We start from the raw sequence: 19,261 nt of genomic DNA on the forward strand, positions 1-19,261 counted from the left end.
GTCATGATGAATCAAAGCATCCAGAATCCTTGTCTGGCCCAACCTCATTACATCTTGCTCTTCGCTTGTTCCACGCCCCTCGCTTTCCATTCCCTCGCAAACTCCTCGTCCCACGCTGTTCTTACATCCAGGTGCTCTTTGGCGACAGGTGCATTCACCTTGTGGTGCTCCACTGTACAATATGTCGTCTTTCCATCCAGACTCGTCATGTCGCCTCGGATCATCGCCATCTGCTTGCCCACACTTATCACCTTGCTGTTGAGGCGCACCCTGGTATTAATGGGCACCGCCTTAAGATAGGAAATGTTGAGCGAACGAGTTACGCCGCCTAGGAATTCCCAGAACCCAGGCCGAGCCAGAGGACACAGAGCCGTCGTCGTCGACATGTCGAATATAACACCCGCCGCCCCTCCATGCATGACGTCTACCGCGACTTAGTTCGGAATTGTCATATAGATCCCAAGGGACAGCACCTACTGTTCAAGTTTGAAAAGTTGAGCCCAATGTCGAGCTCATAAGTAACGGTGCCGTTGAGACTTGCATCCACAAGCTCCAGATTCAGCATGACTTCCCGGTCAAAGTCCTAGACATGATCAATGATAGTTAACCCCAATGACTCGAGTAGTTTCATACGACGTGGTTCTTGGGCCTGCGAGCTGCAAGCAACTTGTACTTTTCAAATGTGGCCTGAACCGCCTCCATTGCCCTTTGCCGATCTGCTTGCTGGTCGCTCATGGTCATGGTGCATGTGAGACTAGAGAGGATCCGGCTGCGGCTATTCCGACTATTCCGACTGTGAAGAGGCTCGTCCCGTGTGCACGATGGGTGGAGAGGGTAGCTTGGTATGCTTTTGGGACACGTCTTCGCGTTAGTGGTTTGGATCAAGACAACGAGCGTCCCCGTGGCTATTAGGAGTATCGGAAGGCGTCTCCGTCTACAACCAAGCTGTTGGCGTTGCCGAGTGATGCTGGGGACTGACGATCGGCGTGAAGCTACACATTGCCTCGGCTTCTCAACACGAGCTTCGCGCCCAAGGCACCTACCTGCTCAGGCCTTTGTACGCTCGCAAAAGCCACTCCTCCTGCTCACGACATGCACATACAATGACTCTCAAAAGTGTGGGCGCCAGGGCCTTGGTCGCCTCACAAAGTTCCTTGTGTTGTTTCATGCATGTGGTTCGTTGGTGCCCACATGTTCCACCTTGCGCTCGCGTCTGTTTCACACACGGAGCCACAGGCGAACGGCCAAACCTCGTCATGACCCGAATACACTTCGGCGCTTGCCACCAGTGACTATAACTCGCAACCCGTTCTATTTCCAGTCCATCTTTAGATGAGGGCCTGCAGTCCAAGCTGACTTGGACCTTGCCCCCGTCCTTCCGAACGCTGCGCTGCGCTACTTTTAACCAGACAGCTGCCGCCGATTGATTACTTGTGTCCACACCTCCATTCGCTACTCCGGGCTTTCTTGCGACTGGGCTGGCTAACCATCGCACATCTCCAACATGGAATCCCAAAGCACTCCCGTGTCTGCGACTCTGCGGAAAAGGGTCTTGAAAGTGCTGTTCATTTCGCTACTGCTTGACTTGGTACGTCATCTTCCGTCTCGTGTAACGGCTCGCGTGGGCTGACCACCCCCTTACGTCCAGATATCCTTCACATTCATCCTCCCCCTGTTTCCCAAACTTATCGAATTCTACCGCAACCATGAAACGGGAGGCCCCAACACCATCCTCTCCAAGATCCTCGCCGGCCTCAATGCGTACAAGAACTCGTTCGCGAAACCCATCAACTCCCGCTACGACATTGTCCTGCTCGGCGGCGCACTCGGATCGCTCTTCTCTCTGTGCCAGGCTGTCGCTTCACCCTTCATCGGAACTCTCTCAGACAGATATGGCAGGCGCACAGCGCTTCTGTGGTCCATGGTCGGCAACATCTTCAGCGTGGCGCTATGGGTGGCAGCGACTGATTTCCGGACCTTCCTTGCCAGTCGCGTCGTGGGAGGCTTGAGCGAGGGCAACGTGCAGCTGGCAATGGCCATTGCGACCGACATCAGCGACGACAGCCAGAGAGGCGCGACCATGGCCCTCGTTGGCGTGTGCTTCAGCATTGCCTTCACCTTCGGCCCGGCGTTGGGCGCATACCTGTCCACATTGCAGGTCATGGACAAGAATCCCTTTGCCATGGCAGCAGGCTTCTCTCTGTTCCTCGTCATCTCAGAGACCGTTTACCTGTACACCAGCCTCCCGGAGACGCTACCCTCGGCGAACAAGACCCTGAACGGCACCGCAAACGGACATGCCAAAAGCAGTCAACCACCGAAGCCCCGTGTCCGAACCAACTCACATACTCTGCTCAACGCGACGCATTTCACATTTATACTCTTCTTCAGCGGCATGGAATTCTCGCTCCCGTTCATGACTTATGATCTCTTCGCCTATCAGGCCAAGGACTCTGGTCGATTACTTGGCTTCATTGGCCTCGTTGCTTCCCTACTCCAAGGCTCGGTAGTGCGGCGAATGCACCCTCTAAAGGTGGTCCAAATGGGAGTGGTCAGCTGTACAATTGCATTTCTCATGCTCGGAAGAGTTCACACACAGGGTGCCCTATATGGAGCGGCCGCACTTCTTGCGGTTACGAGCGCGACCGTTGTCACTGGCCTCAACAGTCTCTCGTCTTTTGAGGCGAGCGCCGACGAGCGAGGCAATAAGCTGGGCAATCACCGTAGCTTTGGTAAGTCAAGGTGTCGTAAAATCCAACATGTCTGCTGACGTAAGCCAGGTCAAATTGGTCGTTCCCTAGGACCTCTCATCTTCTGCACCCTGTACTGGTGGACGGGCCGCGAGACAGCATATGCAACCGGAGCCGCCGGTATGGTCGGAGTCTGTGCATTGGTATTTGGAGGACTCAAAGTCCCCCCCGGAACGGAAAAGATCAACAAAAAGGAGAAGAACATGGCCAAGTAAGAGGACGATAGTAGTCAGCCAGGATACATGTGGAGTATATAGCAAGGACGCATTCCTCGTTGAAGAGCATACACTGCAACTGTAGTGATGTACCAAGAATCTCGTAGGCGAACATGTGCGTTTTCCAACCGAGAAAATGCATCCATCAGTGTGCTGTTGGTGCAAGGATTGCTCGGACCTGACGCCCTCAAGATCATGATCGTCAATCTGACCGTGTTTCGCCCTCGAGGATCGCTCCACCAGCAAGCTCCGGTAGAACAAGCAGGTCCTCTGGAAGCCTCGCTCCAAGCCTGGCACATAATTCCCCAAGGACATCTTGACGATGCTCCATCAGTTGTCTGATGCACTAGGTCACCCCGCATCCACTACGCGTTGTGGCGTCAAGCTGTATCCACACAACACTGACTCGAACCTCGGCATCTCATTAGCTCCCTGCTCAGCGATAGGACCGACGATGGGCAATAGCGAAGATCACAACTAAACATTGAACGTTCTCCTGAATCTGAAGCTTCCAGCTCCCAGTCCTGCGCTGTCATTACCATTTAATATCCTACCTGAAACAAACAAGACAAGACATCACTCAAACCAACATGGATGCAACAGCGGCCGCTGCATCTGTGGCAGTTATTTCCGGGCTAGCAGCATATGTGAACGGCAAATACCACATTGGACAAGACCTAAGGGCACTGAGGTTCAAGAAAAGGGCGGCTGGTTACTATGAAGAACTTGGTATGTATCATCCTTCAGGAGCCATACTGGGTTGTAGGGCGCACGCAAAATGCCTCGTCGAAGCTAAATCAGTACAGTACGGACAAAAAGGTTGTCCCTATGGTATTCCTTTGCTCCTCATGTCCCAGTGTACAGTAACAACCTATGCATCTGGTCCCGCGACAGAACTTACACTTGGCAACAAGTCCACGATCGTGCTGTCCAATGGGGAAACTTCTTTTTGTCACAAGGCGTGAAGCCAGGAGATATGGTCGCTACCTACATGATGAACAGCGCAGACTTCATGGTTATCTGGCTCGGTCTCTTCTGCATTGGATGCGCACCTGCTCATTTGAACTACAACCTCAAAGGAGAGGGGTTGGTGCATTGCCTTAGGGTTGCGGGAGTAAAGATTGTGCTTGTTGATGAAGAAGTGGGGTGTCTGGAGAGGTTTGATGGCGTAAGAGCAACAATGGAAGAGATGGGTGTAATGGCTTTCAAGGTCGATGGAGAGTTGACAAGCAAGGTATATCAGGGCAGTACTCAGGTGCCGGGTGACGAATACCGAGAGAATGTCATCGGTACTGATCCGACATGTCTCCTATACACGTCGGGAACGACAGGGTTGCCAAAAGCAGGCAAGTTCATGGTGAACCGTTATCATGAACGAGGAAATCCGCAGAATCTTACGTTCGACCAAAGAGCAGGGCCGAACGGAGATCGGTGGTATTGCTGTATGCCGTTATTTCACGGCACCGGAGGCCTGGCGTTGATGGGCGCGTTGACGGCTGGCCTCAGCGTGGCAATAGGACGGAAGTTTTCAGTAAGCACGTTCTGGGATGATATCCACGACTCCAAATCCACTGTCTTCGTCTATGTCGGCGAGGCAGCGCGGTATTTACTCATGGCGCCACCACATCCGAAAGAACGGGACCATCGACTACGCGCCATGTACGGCAATGGTTTGCGTCCGGACGTCTGGAATAGGTTCAAAGAACGGTTCAACGTCCCAGAAGTCATCGAATTCTTCAACTCCACCGAGGGCGTGCTGACTATGGTTGTTCACAACAAAGGGCCATTTACAGCCACGACTGTTGCACAGCACGGTGCTATCATCCGGCGAGCTCTCAACGACATCTGGGTACCTGTGCCTGTCGACCCGGAAACCGGCGAACTTGTACGAGACCCTAAGACCGGATTTGTGAAGCGCAACTCGTACAACGAAGGTGGCGAGATTCTGGTCGCGGTGCCGAGTGAACAAGTGTTTGCTGGGTATCACAATAACCCGAAAGCTACTGCTAAAAAGTTTGAAAGGGATGTGTTCCAGAAGGGCGATCTGTACTATCGGTCCGGTGACGCACTCAGACGGGATGATGATGGACGTTGGTACTTCCTCGATCGGCTGGGTGATACATTCAGATGGAAGAGCGAGAATGTGTCGACGGCCGAGGTAGCAGAGATTCTCGGAAAATACCCTGGTGTAGGCGAGGCTATTGTTTACGGGACCCTGGTCCCTAGGCATGAGGGTCGTGCGGGCTGCGTAGCTCTTCGACTCGCTCATGGCGTTACTCCTGACACATTTGATTGGAAAGCTTTGCTGGAGTACTCTAGAAGCAAACTGCCGAGATATGCGGTACCGCTCTTCTTGCGTCTAGTGAAAGAAGCGAGTAACACAGACAACCAGAAGCAGAACAAAGCGCCTTTGCGTGAAGAGAGCATCGAGACGGATAAGTTTGGTACCAAGGTTGTGGGGGGTGGCAATGATGTAGTCATGTGGATGAAGCCTGGCGAAGATCGGTATGTCCGATTCACTGAGTCGGACCTGAAGGCGTTGAGAGCCGGTAAAATCTTGCTGTAGAGGCCGGGCTCTCAACAAGGGTAATGACAGATCTACATTAAATTCCAACCGCAATAACTGAATATTACAGTGCTGTCTTTTCTTCAGAGTTCACGTAGCTTTGAAAATCGATTGAATAAAGTCCGCAAGGCCATCGACACCTTTGGGCTCATTGAGCCAGTGCCCACCCTGCTCGAAGCACTCCCATCTGACCCACATGCCCACCTCTTCAAGTAGCTTTCTGAGATCATCTCCGTGTTCAACCGGTACGACGTTGTCGTCTTTGCAATGCTGCAACAGCACTGGCATCTTCAGCACGTCTTGTCCTCGACTAGGCACATTCATGACGCGCTGTACCTCCTCTGCCAGCAGTAGCCATCCACTCAGCCCTACGAACCCCCCAACCCGCACTCCAGAAACCAGTAAAGCAAAGATGGCAGTAGCACATCCCTGGCTCATACCCGCTAGTACCACGTTCTGGTTTCCCACGCTACCCGCCTCTTCCGTGATCGTTCGAAGAACTTGCGCGACGCTACCCCACAGGCCTGGTTTCTGTAGTTCACTGTTCTCCTGCGGTCGCTGAACTGATGACATATCGAACCATTGAGACTCGTCTTCACTCTTACCATATGATTCTGCTGCGTTGGGGAATATCCATTTGGTACCAGGAAACATGTCGAGGAGAAATTATTCTGAGCTTCCTTGGCTTTCGAGAAGTTCGTCGCAGAAAACACTGCAATTACTACCACGTCCGTGGAGGAAGATGACAGTATGGGTATGCGACGCAGTGGGAGAGACGATTTGCGCCGAGGTGGCCATGTCGCGATCGCTTTCGTTGAATTTAGTTGTTTCGGTGTCCGTGGTCGTGATTCACGGACCACGCACGTCAGCCCCTACTTTGGGAACCGCATCTGCTTCGGGCAGTGGTGTTCGGATTGCATCATCCAAAGACTGCACGTGCACACCAAAATTCTAACCCGTTACAGCAGCTTCGCTCCGGCAATCAATCGCGAAAGCTTTCTGCTGCTTGCCAAAGGCGAAAACATCATTGGCTCGCTAGCGGCCAACAATGTCCTATGGCTCCACTTCGCCTTGTCCCTGGATGAAACCGTGAGGATGCAGCCGTCATGCTTCGCTCCTGTCGTGTTCGATCTGGTTACACACGTCTCAACATCATGGCAGACCTTGAAAAGCGACTGGTTCGCAAACTCGGTGCGTTGGATAACTTCATTGACCCCGATGTCGGAAATCTAATCAACAGCAGATTGCTTCATACTGGTTGGCAGAACATAATATTATGTTTGATGGCAGCTGACAGCACGCCAGGTGTATTGCTGCGCAGCATACTTCTTCAATTACCTCGATCGCAGTGCTTTCGCAAATGCTTATGTATCAGGGTTGAAAGAGGATCTTGGACTTGGGGGCGACGAGTACAGCATCTTGCTTTCTATGTTTACTGCAGGTAGCTGTGTTGGGCAAATCCCCCACGCCTTGATCATCCAAAAACTTGCACCGCGGTTCTGGCTGCCCTTCACGCTGCTAGTATGGTCCGGCCTGACGATGAGCTCTGCAGCCTGCAAAACCTACGCTCAGCCATGTGTGGTCAGGTTCTTCCAGGGCTTTTTCGAATCAAGTCTCTACAGTGGTACCATTTACATCCTCGGTAGCTGGTACAAACCTCTGGAAATCGCCAAACGAACGGCCATTTTCACAGCCATTGGGCAGATAGGCAGCATGTTTGCTGGGGTGATGATGACAGCGATGAATGAGAGCCTGCATGATCAAACCTCTCTTCAAGGGTGGCAATGGGTGTTCATCATTAGTGAGTATCAGTTCCAAAATGATGCGAAACTACTAACAGCTGCAAGATGGCGCAATGGGAATCCCCTTTGGTATCTTTGGACTCATCTTCTTTCCCAACTTGCCGGAATCTACCAACGCTCCCTATCTCAGCAAAGAGGAGATACAGCTAGCGATTGACCGCCTGCCATCAAAGAAAGAATGGAGCCATGACATTGGTCTCATGTCTCTCGCTAAGCGACTCTTCACAAAACCAGATGTCTACATATTCACTCTCTACTCGGTTGTAGCCTGTGCACTGGAAGCCATTGTTTTGCAAGGCCTTTTCCTGCTATGGATGAAAGATAACCTCGAGAAATTTCCTTCGCATGCCACGACCACCTACCCGCTAGGTATCCAGGCCGTCTCCATCGTCTCCAACATTGGGGCAGGCTATGTTATTGACATGACCAATCGCCGCATACCGATGGTCATACTCGCTGGACTTTTGCAGCTGCTTGTTGCAATACTCTTGCTCATACCCAGTCTCTCGACCGCTGGAACATTCTTTGCGTTTTACTTAGCCGGTACCTCATATATCGTAAACCCTATTCTATATGGTTGGGCCAGCGTCATATCTCAACGCCGTGGTGACGACGCTTCCCGATCGGTCATCCTTTACATCATGAGCATGGCACAGTCAATTCTGTACACGTTTTGGGGCATTACGCTCTACCCAGCAAGCGACGCGCCGTACTGGAAGAAGGGCTATATCACCATGATTGTGGTCGTATTTGCTTTTTTCGCAGCAACTGCGGCTGTCCAATGGGTAAGTATCGTACTGCTCCTCTGACAGCGGCTTACTGACAAGCCTACAGTTGGACCTAAGATCGCAGAGGATTGAGAACGATGCATCTGAAGAATTGACCCACGTGAGTGAAAGATGGAACGATCGAAAAGAGGACTAGAGGTCACAAAGACGGCGTGGAGATGACATCCGGATATGATGTGCGATTTGTCATCGAAGAGAAATTCAATATTAGCACCTCATCTATCAGCGTTTGTCAGAGCGCTGGTTGCTATGGTCCATACCCCCAATCCACTCAGTAGCCACATTGCAGGCCTAATCAAAACGCTCACTCGCCCACGTCCCATCAAACGTGTCGCTTTGTGAAATCAGTCTTCCATGACTGGATTTGCTTTTGCCGTTCCAAACCTATCTTCATCTCGATATGTTCTGGAGAAAGGCAATTGAATTGGAAGCTATGCACCGCGGAGTGCACCGAGATGCCGTAAGCGCGTTCCCTAGCTAATCGCGCGCGGGGGCCATGCAATAGCGCACTCCTCTGTATCATTGCCCTAGCAAGGATCTATATCGCGGTACATCGCCATAGGGGACGATGTGCCCTTTGATGGGAAAAGTTGATAAGGCAAGCGAGTGCATAGGTTTGACGCATAGGTCGGGTCAGCCGGATGATGTTAAAAAAATAACGGGGGCTTTGATGTGACAACCGCTAGCTCAACTCGTCGTAAGCGGGATCCAGGTATTGTGCTGCCAGTACGACTGAGAAGAATGACCATGGCGTCAGGAAATGGGCGACTGTTTTCATACGTGTCGCGAAAAATCAGGCTGCGATCAATGCTCCTATATGTCATGTCCCTGCGTACTTGGTGTGTCTCGGCAACGGTTTTAACCGGCTGTTTGCGTAGGATACGTCAATGCACTAAGTATGAAACGCGACATGTCGCTTCTTCGTTCTGGACAGCCTCATCCCCACCTGCTGAGGCAGCAAACGTTTGCCGGCACACGGTCGCGTTCGCGCATCGTCTCCACTACATGAGGGGACTCAAGCGACGTCGATCTGCCGAATCTGGCGTGTCAAGTTTCATTTTTTCGTTCTGCATTGACGCTCGTACATTTTGAGTCTCGGGTGAGGCCTTAGGCCTCTCCCGCTCCTTAACCTCTCATTCTGTACGAATAATAATCCCTGGTTTTAGCCACGCGACGAAGCTATAGTAGTGGTAATTATTGAATCCTCACCGTATCTATCCTGGCGACTACAGAAATGTTTGTGGAACGGAGTGACCCTCAACCAATGATATTGGGTCAACGATCTGGCTTGCCTCGCGTCCCAAAATTAAGGACATGATGGTACATCATACTTCTGCCCGGCCCGTTTTCGCGACAACTTTCGAAGCTGCTAGCCATGGGTCCATACATGGGAGGGAAAGATGGCAAAACCGCCTGATCGTCATCCAGAGCACGATAAGAATGAAGTTTCTGTCTACTCCAGCTTCTTCGATGATCACGTCGATCATTCACCTTTGAGAGCTGGACTCTGCTTCTGTCGTTCCCTTTGTATGTAGTGGTGCAGGCTTCCAAGGTTACGTCAACTTCCTCTTCGTTTTCTTCTTCTTCCCATCTTTATCCATTCCAACTTTGACCACTTCTTCTTGATCTGCCGTATCTTCCGAGCTTAGATATACGGCACAGGTTGCACCCATCATGGATCAGAATACTTCTCGTTCTATACTGGCACTCCGGCTGCCAGACCCTCGTTTCAGCGTCGATTTTGCCCATTACACTGTTGATGCCAAAGCGGTTGCTACGTCTAAAAAGTATATGCAGGACTTGTTTCCCGGTCAGAACAAGCCGTTACCGCCTCCAAAAATTCAGCCGCTGTGTCATCCCATCGCACGCACGAAACCTGCACATGAGCGGGAGCCACGGCGGTGTCTTAAACCGATGGTTACACAGATACCGGACGACAAATGGGACGCGCATACAATAGAATGTATGATAATGCTTGATGATTCCCCTATCAGCACCCCCGATCGATCTTCAGCTTCATCACAATCGACAAACACCGACACCATATCTACTTGTACAGCAAGCCATCTGGTACCCACGTCAGCAGATGCCGGTGGCCGGCAGGCGTCGACACGTAACATTCTTCAACTCCCATTGACGATAGTTGGACATATATTATCATACGTTTTCGCCGAAGAACGGGCCGTCTCCATCACACCATACCAGTCCCGCATTGTGCCCCAGCAACGTCGTCGCCATCGTCACGGTCCAAATGCTGTCGACATACGGTCATTCATGATGCAGCCTGCACTGATGGTGTGCAAGCAGATTCGAGAGCTGGGGCTGGAAATTCTGTATCGCGACAGTCTTTTTCTCATCGATCTTTCCGAGGTCGATAGCACAAATCCATGCAATGAGAAGACCGATAGCAAGTACTGGGGATGCTGGACAAGTAGGGTGCCCCCTCGAATGGTTCGAACTGCACTCGCTCGTGCTTCGAACATTCGCTTCCAACTTCCAGTGCCCTGTCCAGAGGCCATGGTTGTACGAACCGCAACAAAGAGGAAGAAAGACGCCCAAGAAGAAACGTCTATCATTGTCGATTCTTTACGCGCACTTACCACCCTTATCAATGGCTTTGACAAGGCTCAGAAACCGTCAGCCGAGCGATCTCGCTCGGCAAGTCCAGTTGGTCCGAAGATTTTGCGACGCAAGCTCAGCTTTCGATCTGTAAAGCGCCCCGACTCTCTAGAATTTGTATGCCGTGGAGACTCACCTCCACCGCAGCCGAGAGAACCATTGGATACGTTGGAAATTGTTCTTGTTAAGAGTGGTGTAAACTCGGAAGTGCATAGCCTGACATTGGACATGGTCGCGGTATGCAGCAGCATCCCTGTTTCTGGGATGCTAGAATACCATGTTGAAATCGACGGAATGCGAAGGCTTTGGGCCAAGAGAGAGAAGGGCAAATGGCTGGGTAGTGAGCCTGATGGAAACAGATTGCTTTGTGGTATGTCTCCCATTATGCAGGTTTTGACATGGAGACTGACGCGTACTAGATCTGAGGGCCTTGGGACAGCCAACGGCAAAGGCAAAAGTTGCGCAGAAACATGAAAAGCATAATCAGACCAGTGAGAAAACTACGATACGTGCGGACGTACTTCGTAGGGAACGGACACTGCCAGCCCAGCAATCTTCCGGCAGCAGACCCAGCTTAGATGGACAGCCAAAACAACGAAGTGGTCCAAGGACACGACCGTCAGACCATGGCAATGTTGCCAGGAAGATCAAGGAAATGGAAAGCCGTTCTATAATCAAGCCCATGAAGGGCAACAAACAGCCGCCGACCGTAGAGGAGCTTCAGCAGATCGCCGCCGACATCAGGAAGGGTGTTTACTAGGAACTTCGTTTAGGTCTGAGGCCGACAGAGCCAGGTGCTCGTTGGTGTAATATAGATGCTTCTCTTCTTACCATGTCTAAGTTTGATCGCTATGCTCTAGTAAGGTGGGATGGAGTATCAGGCGTGAGGTGTGTTTCGTTGTCTAAGCCTTGCCATCCGAGAATTGAATTACGGCCCACTTGCCGCTCCATGCCCACTTCCTCGACCCGCTATCTCCACCACCCCCCTCCAAAGCTCTGATGCGTTCGTCTTCTCCGTCCGCCAGCCCAACTACGACGTCGGCCTTGCAGGTGCGGAGAGCGAGCACGCGGAGACCAGAGCCAGGACCCAGAGGCCCAATGGCGTCGGTAAAGGGCGTGGTAGCAGGCCAGGCAGCCTGTTTGTTGATCAGTAGATAGTGCAAATAATAAGGACGAGAACACTTACGTCTGCAGTCAACTTGCGATAGTTCAAATCGCCTTTGAAGATGACGAGTTCACTTTCCTTGAGATCTTGATACAATTCCGGCTCCGTCTTAGGAAGTCGCCAATAGCTACCGCCTGCAGTCCAGAAGTCATTCGGCCGCAGCATCAGCTGACCCTCGACATGCAGACCGCTCCAGTGCTGAAAAAGGAACTGCAAAGCTGCGCTTTCCGCTTCCGATAATGGCACAACCTCCTTGCCGGCGTGCTGCTCATCTTCGGTAAGGGCACTGTAGAAACTTTGGGGGTCGGCTAGTGCGGACAGAAGAGCTCCGAAGTCAGCTGGCAGGACATCTGAGACGAACCAGGGAATAGACTTGGGGTGGAACACGACGTTTGTCGCAAGGCCAGAAGCTATGAGATAGCCAGCAAGAATCAGATCAACAAAGAGCTCAAACCCAGCGTTGTCTAGGACGATATCGACGCGGCGCTCTTTCTTGCCCTGGGTTTGAGCTGACCTGAGTATGTTGAATGCCTTGTCTAGGTCGTTGACTAGGATGTTCTTCTCCGAGTTCTTGCGCGCCTCGGATCCTTGCAGTTTCTGGATATCCTCGTACGAGAGATTAGTCAGAAGCGACAGATCTGTCGCGTTGCCCCAAAGGCAGATCTCGCACATTTCGGTGAAGAGGACTTTCTCTGCAGCCTCGAGCTGCTCTTGTGTCTCGGCACCTGTTATCGTCTTCTTCTGCTCGAGCTCCGTAACGATGTCCTTGTACCGTGCGGCGAGTTCGAGAACGGCGGGACGGGAGGATTTGAACGTGGCCATTTTCTGGCGGGCGAAGATGTCGTACGATGGCCAGTTCTTGGTCTGCTTAAAGATGCTCGCGATGCGTCTTCCTATAGCGATTAGCACAAGCAATGGAACTGAACGGCAAGAGTCAACATACCTGTAGAGATAGCACTCCGAATAGAGCCAGGGCACGTTGTGCCACTTGGGATTACCCCTCGCCGTCAATTCCTTGTTGTAGGCCTCGACATCGCGCCCACCGTCATCGGGAATTGGAGTCAGCTCGCGGTCGTGTTGGAGCTCATACTTCAACTTGGCGAGCTCTGCAACGATCCATTTGCCCTCGGTGATGGCTGCCTCGTCCTTGGTATCGTGGAGGGAGCGGTGCACATCGTCGATGCCCTGCGTAATGATGATGGGCCATCGCGAGCGCGCCGACGTGTGAGCAAACGACGTGGCGTCGTTGGTGCTGTACTGCTCTGGTACGCATTAGGTCCGCGAGCTGCTCTAGCATCAGGGAGACACTCACGTGCTGGGAATGTGTCGTACTCCATCTTGTCGCTCACTTGTTGCATGTCGGGGAAACTCCGTCATGCCAATGCTTCAGAGATGACGATTTTTGCAGGGGTCTGGGGGCCAATGCCTCGCCAAGCCCCGATGCTACCCCTCCATACCTCACCTCAACTCTACTCTACTCTGTCCCCCAACTCCGACAATCGCTAGCCTCGCTTGTGATGGATCCAGTTCTGATTATCATCATATGGCCTCTTGACGAGGAGCCGTAGAAGCGCCATGGCCGGCGGCTTTCGGACTCTACAACCAATGCCTGTCCAGCTCTCAGAATGACAACTGCACCAAGGAGTTCTAATGGCAAGCCCCAATCCTGCAACGCAGTACTTACCGGCAGTGCGATGGCTGCTACAGAATCATGACCGGTCAGCGGTCAGCGGTGAGGTCACGTGCAGGAAAGTACATCAGGATACCCTTACCAACTATGCTCCAAGACCACTGACGCTCCAGAAACACGTGGTTCTTTGCGGTAGCTTCCTGATGAAGGCAGATAGTGCATGTTCAAGTCCTCTTGCAAGTGCTTGCACTGTGCAAAGAATATAGAGATGGAGCTGTTAACGCAGGGTCCACCTAGGGCGCTGACGAATCAACGGGGTACGGTGACATTCAAACTATGACGCGCTTTGCTCGACATGTCCTATGTTTCCGCGCCGTCTGTACCTCAACCACAACCCTAACCACCGCCCTTCCCGAAGAATAAAACTCTTTCCGTGCGCCGGCTTTCATACGACTCTATCGCGGCTCCCAGCATTTTTCGCCTGAAGTCAATTGGGCAATCTCATGAGCATCTGCCGCTCCATTGCCAGCACCGGTGCTCGTAGCACCATCGCCTTCAGACCTCAGCGCTCCTCTATACCCTTTGTACGCACAATGACCACGATACCAAATGGTGACCTCAACAATACCTCAGCCGAGCGTGTTCGAGCTGATATTGCTATTGATCCAGCGTACCAACATCTCTCACTTGCCATACCTCCCTCAGAGGATGATGCCAAAATTCGAAAGTCTTACCGACCATTCATACTTGAGGGAGACGACGCAAGACAAGACTGGGTCTCTCAGTTGGAGCTGAGCACTGCGCTAAAGATGGTGGACACACAGGTCCTGCAACGGGGGGATGATAGGCTCAGGGTGATGGTCTTGCATGGGAGCATGCGACAGAGGTAAACTCTGCACTCAACCAACGTGATGCTCGAAGCTATGCGTTTGTACGTGCTAATTACACCTAGATCCTATTCCCGTCTACTGGCATACGAAGCTAGCCGAATACTCTTCAGGCTCGGCTGCGACGTGCGCATGTATGATCCTACTGGTCTTCCCCTCAAAGATGACGTGCAGCATACACATCCCAAAGTGCAAGAGTTGCGCGAATTGAGTAAATGGAGCGATGGGCATGTATGGATATGCCCTGAGCAGCATGGAACCTTGGTCAGCAGCCCCTCATAGCACTTCATGCTCGCTAGCATGTCGACTGACAATTCTCCCTGTGTAGACAGCTGTCTTTAAGAACCAGATCGACTGGATACCCCTCTCGACCGGCTCTGTTCGCCCGACTCAGGGCCGAACCCTCGCGATAGCACAGGTGAATGGCGGATCGCAGTCATTTAACACAGTCAACTCCCTGCGGATACTCGGTCGATGGATGCGTATGTTTGTGATCCCAAACCAAAGCTCTATTCCCATGGCATACAAGCAATTCACCGAGGAGGACGCTGGAAGTAGGCTGATGCCTAGCGGGAATAGAGATCGTCATGTCGATTGCATGGAGGAGTTTGTCAAATACACCATCGTCATGCGTCCGCACTTTGATCTTTTTGGCGACCGGTACAGCGAGAGGGAAGAGAAACGTGCGAAGCAAGCAAAGGAAGCGAACAAGCCCGCCCCAGACACGCAGCATGCAGCGTTATCGACTAGCGCGGGTCCCTCGAACTGATATCAACGGTTCTTCTATGCATTCAGCGAACTCTCTTGGAGGTATAGAAACATAAACGAGACACAGGTCGAGGTTGCAGGGTAGCGTGAGAAAGTTAGGCTCTAGAACAAGCCTGGATTAGCCTCGTCAATCATATTGGGGTAGAGACACTCCGCAATTGGTCAGTGACATACCATCAATGGACATAAGTTGTGGTGGTGCCTCCAGGAAGAGCATTCGTGATGAACAGGAATCTTTGCGACAGCCAAAGGCGAACGCAACTCCACAAATGCACGTCCGCGCCTCACTACCAAACCCTTTCGAAGAGATGAACATAGAAGAGCGCGCTGTTGCCATGGAAAGCCCACCTCCAGATGGTGGGTATGGCTGGGTGTGTGTGGCAGCGTGTTTTACCATCAACTGTTTCACCTGGGGTACCGTCTCCGTAAGTCAAGCCAGTTTATTCAGACCACGATTAGCTTCACGTCTCCTACTTTTGCTAATCGTTGTACTAGGCTTATGGCATCTACCTGTCACACTACCTGGATGACAACGTCTTCCCTGAAGCATCCTCCTGGAATTATGCATTTATCGGGGGCTTTAATTTTGCCTTCGCTATGCTCCTTGCGCCTTTCGTCACCGTCCTCTGTCGCAAATTCGGAATTCACATCATCATGTGCTGTGGACTAGTGTTCCAGCTTGGTGGCTTCATCGCGGCGTCATTCGCAACTCGTATCTGGCAGCTCCACATTTCGCAGGGTGTCTTGATCGGCTGTGGGATTGGTTTCTTATATATACCTTGCCTCCCAGTTCTCTCCCAATGGTTCGATCGTAGACGAAGCTTGGCGAATGGTATCAGCGCGGCCGGGTCTGGTGTTGGCGGTGCGGCGTTTGCATGGGGTATCGAAGCCATGATCCAGCGCCTAAGCATCAACTGGGCTTTGCGCATTACCGGCATTATCGCCTTCGTCGCCAACACCACTGCCATTGTCTTCATTCGTGATAGGAACAAGGCCATTCGACCGTCCCAGCTAGGCTTTGATACCAAACTCCTCCAGCGTTACGACGTTCTACTGCTACTCGCATGGATCTTCGTCAGTATGCTGGGCTATGTTGTCCTACTGTTCTCGTTATCAGACTTCGCGCTATCGATAGGGCTCTCTCAATCTCAGGCCACCGATGTGATAGGTCTCCTCAACGTCGGTACTGCTGTCGGACGACCGCTGATCGGCATATTGAGCGACAAATAGAGTAGAGTCGATACAGCAGGGGCTCTGACTATGCTGTGCAGTGTCTCTTGCTTTGCCTTCTGGTTGCCGGCGACGTCCTACCCACTAACGGTTTTCTTTGTCATAATCTGCGGCGCTATCGTTGGGGTGTTCTGGATGGTAAGTGGGATCTAGTGTTTGCCCCAGCTTCGAATGGCCCTCTTACTCGCGTTAACCAACAGACAATCGGCCCACTTTGCATCGAGGTGGCAGGTATCAAGAACCTGCAGTCGCTATTGTCTCTGTCGTGGGCAGCAGTGATAGTTCCGGTGACAGGTATGCACACATGTATCCTTGTCCAACTGCTTACTCATTGATTGTGATAGTATCGGAGGGAATCGCACTCAAATTGAGACGTCCAACATCTTCACAACAGTATCTCTATACTCAGATCTTTGCAGGTCTCTCATATATCGTAGCCAGCGGCTTCATGTTTCAGCTTCGTAGGGTGAAACGCCGTCAGAGGTCCCTCAATCAGTAGCGTATCAGCTTACCTCGTACCCTACGTGATTTCCTCAAGGGATTCATGCGATGTATGACGCATCATCCAACAACCCTTCAATGGGTTTGCACGCAAGAAGAACCGGACCCTGAATTTGAGATCCACACAAACCTTGTCGCATGCTCGAGCGCCGCAGACTCATGTCAGCATCGGGAACTGTCAGGGTCTGCCGCATAGTCACTTTGGTGGTCAGTTCGGGAGTCATGCCCGCCTCATTGAGTTGAGATAGGAAAGTACAAGAAATGGAGAAGCCCGTGTCGCATTCAGAGAGGGAATCTCAGAGCTGCAAAGACGGTTGCCACATAGCTCTGATAAGTACAGTCGTATCTCGATACGCGACAAGGTCATAAAAAGGCATTAAGACCCTACAAAAGCGTGAAAAAGATTTCCATGAAGACCTCGCAAGAGCAGTAATACTTTCCGTAATGACATTCCCTTGATGACCTTGTCAAGCTCCGGCAAAATACGTGTCCGCTTGAATCCACCATCCCGTCACGAACCATCACTTCTAGCTCGGCGTCGATTGCCCTGCGCCGAACACGGTGAAGTCTTCATTATTGCGCGCCCGCTCAGCGTCCCTAGGTTTGAGACCATACCAGCCCATGAGATACCGGCCTCGGTGGGAGGTGCCGTGACACTGACTGTTCTACTAAGCCTCTTTGATAACCATATGTCGTATACTATTGGGAGAGGAACATCCGCAAGCCGACTTTTACAGAATCGCAAACATTCCAAGCGGGATATGCCATGACGTCATCTTTGAGGGTACCAGTCTGCAACATCCAAGAACATAGGTCAATGTCGCACGTAGGAGAGGAGGCATGAGGCTAGAGCTTTTCAGGATCAATGCTAACTACCTTTCGTCCATTAGTTCCAAAACAAGAGTGTTCTTGACACTACATTCGTTGTCCCCATCACAGCCCAGACTTGCTTTTATCCGTTGCCTATCACCATCGCCGCGCATCTCCGCGATGATAGAAGCAGCTGTCTCACAGGAGATCAGCAGACCAGAGTTAAGCGGCTGTTCTTGGGGTGCAGAAGAGGGCGGACAGAAGCAACTGGTAGTGTTGGGACAGTCGGCGTCTTCTTTTCCGCCGGAGGATGAGACCGAGACATGGCAGGGCGTTGCATCATTTCCTGCTCCAGAACCGCTAAGTGCTGTGCGCTCAACCCGTTTACCGCACGTGGGCTGTCTAGAGCCCGGCATTACTCTCGGAACATGCGGAGGAAGTGGTGATGAAACGGTGGCGAGATTCTCGTTCTCAGCATCACACACTGCTTGTGGTATTGTGATGTCGAAGGATTGTCGAGAATTCTGAGGGCCCGTGTACGCGAATGGGGACGACTGAGGTGGCGAGTGCGCCGGTTGGTGAGGCGCCGTTTGGGCAGGAGCTTGGACTTGGGGTTGCGCTGAAGGTGTTGCGCGAGCCTGCGAAACCGACAGCGCCATGTACCCATTAGAATTTCGTTCGGGAATGCCAATAATGGGTGGTCGCGATGCCGATAAAGCATAGTGGTTGGCAGGCGATTGGTTCGGAACGCTCGCAGAATCGAATGAGCGCAAATACGCCTCTACTTCCTCACGCGTGACGCCGTGACTGGAGAGAAGACTTCTCAGCCGTGCATTCTCATCGGCAACCTTCCGCGCAGCCCGCTGCATCTCTTGAGTTGCTGCAACCCCTTTTGCTTCATACTCCTGAACGCGACGCTGCAAATCTTGGACGAGTTCCTTGCGCTGATTTCGCGAGCGTCGCTGGTTCTCCCGGATTCGGATAGAAGAAGGCGTGTCATTACCCTAAACACCTTTTAGTCATGTTTTGCCCTTGTGCTCTAAAAGCATTTAAAACTAACCTTTTTCGACATTGTGTAGTGACTATAATGTGGATTTCGTGACATGCAGGCACGAAGAGTAGTAATAGGTGGGGCGGGTAGGGTTTTGCCGGAGCTCCGAAGACAACGCTAAGGCGACACAGAAGTCTACTATAGTAACAGGCATATTTATTATAACTAAGTACTCTATAGTAGGCTAGCTATAGAGGCCTCTCTTTAGCTCTAGCCTTTATAGACTTTATTTATAATTATAGTATATTTAAAGACTTTTTTTAAGATAAAGCGCTAACTAGGTAAGTATAGGCTTATATAAGCCTATACTTTAGCTCTAGCCTTTATAGACTTTATTTATAATTATAGTATATTTAAAGACTTTTTTTAAGATAAAGCGCTAACTAGGTAAGTATAGGCTTATTCTTGTATTTAGTACTACTAGTATATATATAGTATATTATAAATACTAGATACTAAAGATATATTATTTTAATACT

The 19,261-nt window shown here is 51.5% G+C and overlaps 7 protein-coding genes across 7 annotated transcripts; 5 read left to right on the forward strand and 2 right to left on the reverse strand.

Moving 5' to 3' along the window:
• Positions 1–47: 47 nt before the first annotated feature.
• Positions 48–741, reverse strand: ACET3X_008487 (uncharacterized protein; the record flags this gene model as incomplete). The annotated part of the gene is made up of 3 exons (XM_069454666.1): positions 48–424; positions 478–583; positions 634–741. 3 exons carry the CDS (start codon positions 739–741, stop codon positions 48–50), a joined length of 591 nt encoding a protein of 196 aa, XP_069304089.1.
• A 763-nt stretch (positions 742–1,504) lies between these two features.
• On the forward strand, positions 1,505–2,965 carry ACET3X_008488 (uncharacterized protein; the record flags this gene model as incomplete). The annotated part of the gene is made up of 3 exons (XM_069454667.1): positions 1,505–1,588; positions 1,649–2,732; positions 2,781–2,965. 3 exons carry the CDS (start codon positions 1,505–1,507, stop codon positions 2,963–2,965), a joined length of 1,353 nt encoding a protein of 450 aa, XP_069304090.1.
• Positions 2,966–3,555: 590 nt separating this feature from the next.
• Positions 3,556–8,257, forward strand: ACET3X_008489 (uncharacterized protein; the record flags this gene model as incomplete). Its single annotated transcript, XM_069454668.1, has 6 exons — positions 3,556–3,694; positions 3,772–5,470; positions 6,497–6,722; positions 6,837–7,332; positions 7,379–8,118; positions 8,168–8,257. The coding sequence occupies 6 exons, from the start codon at positions 3,556–3,558 to the stop codon at positions 8,255–8,257; spliced, it is 3,390 nt and encodes a 1,129-aa protein (XP_069304091.1).
• A 2,777-nt stretch (positions 8,258–11,034) lies between these two features.
• ACET3X_008490 (uncharacterized protein) lies at positions 11,035–11,500 on the forward strand (the record flags this gene model as incomplete). Its single annotated transcript, XM_069454669.1, has 2 exons — positions 11,035–11,110; positions 11,160–11,500. 2 exons carry the CDS (start codon positions 11,035–11,037, stop codon positions 11,498–11,500), a joined length of 417 nt encoding a protein of 138 aa, XP_069304092.1.
• Positions 11,501–11,642: 142 nt separating this feature from the next.
• On the reverse strand, positions 11,643–13,263 carry ACET3X_008491 (uncharacterized protein; the record flags this gene model as incomplete). Its single annotated transcript, XM_069454670.1, has 4 exons — positions 11,643–11,876; positions 11,927–12,794; positions 12,849–13,167; positions 13,218–13,263. The coding sequence occupies 4 exons, from the start codon at positions 13,261–13,263 to the stop codon at positions 11,643–11,645; spliced, it is 1,467 nt and encodes a 488-aa protein (XP_069304093.1).
• An 865-nt stretch (positions 13,264–14,128) lies between these two features.
• Positions 14,129–15,191, forward strand: ACET3X_008492 (uncharacterized protein; the record flags this gene model as incomplete). Its single annotated transcript, XM_069454671.1, has 3 exons — positions 14,129–14,421; positions 14,488–14,686; positions 14,751–15,191. The coding sequence occupies 3 exons, from the start codon at positions 14,129–14,131 to the stop codon at positions 15,189–15,191; spliced, it is 933 nt and encodes a 310-aa protein (XP_069304094.1).
• Positions 15,192–15,459: 268 nt separating this feature from the next.
• Positions 15,460–16,420, forward strand: ACET3X_008493 (uncharacterized protein; the record flags this gene model as incomplete). The annotated part of the gene is made up of 2 exons (XM_069454673.1): positions 15,460–15,615; positions 15,686–16,420. 2 exons carry the CDS (start codon positions 15,460–15,462, stop codon positions 16,418–16,420), a joined length of 891 nt encoding a protein of 296 aa, XP_069304095.1.
• Between the last annotated feature and the right edge of the window lie 2,841 nt (positions 16,421–19,261).

Source organism: Alternaria dauci, chromosome 8 (assembly GCF_042100115.1).
Source record: "Alternaria dauci strain A2016 chromosome 8, whole genome shotgun sequence".
NCBI classification, from domain to species: domain Eukaryota; kingdom Fungi; phylum Ascomycota; class Dothideomycetes; order Pleosporales; family Pleosporaceae; genus Alternaria; species Alternaria dauci.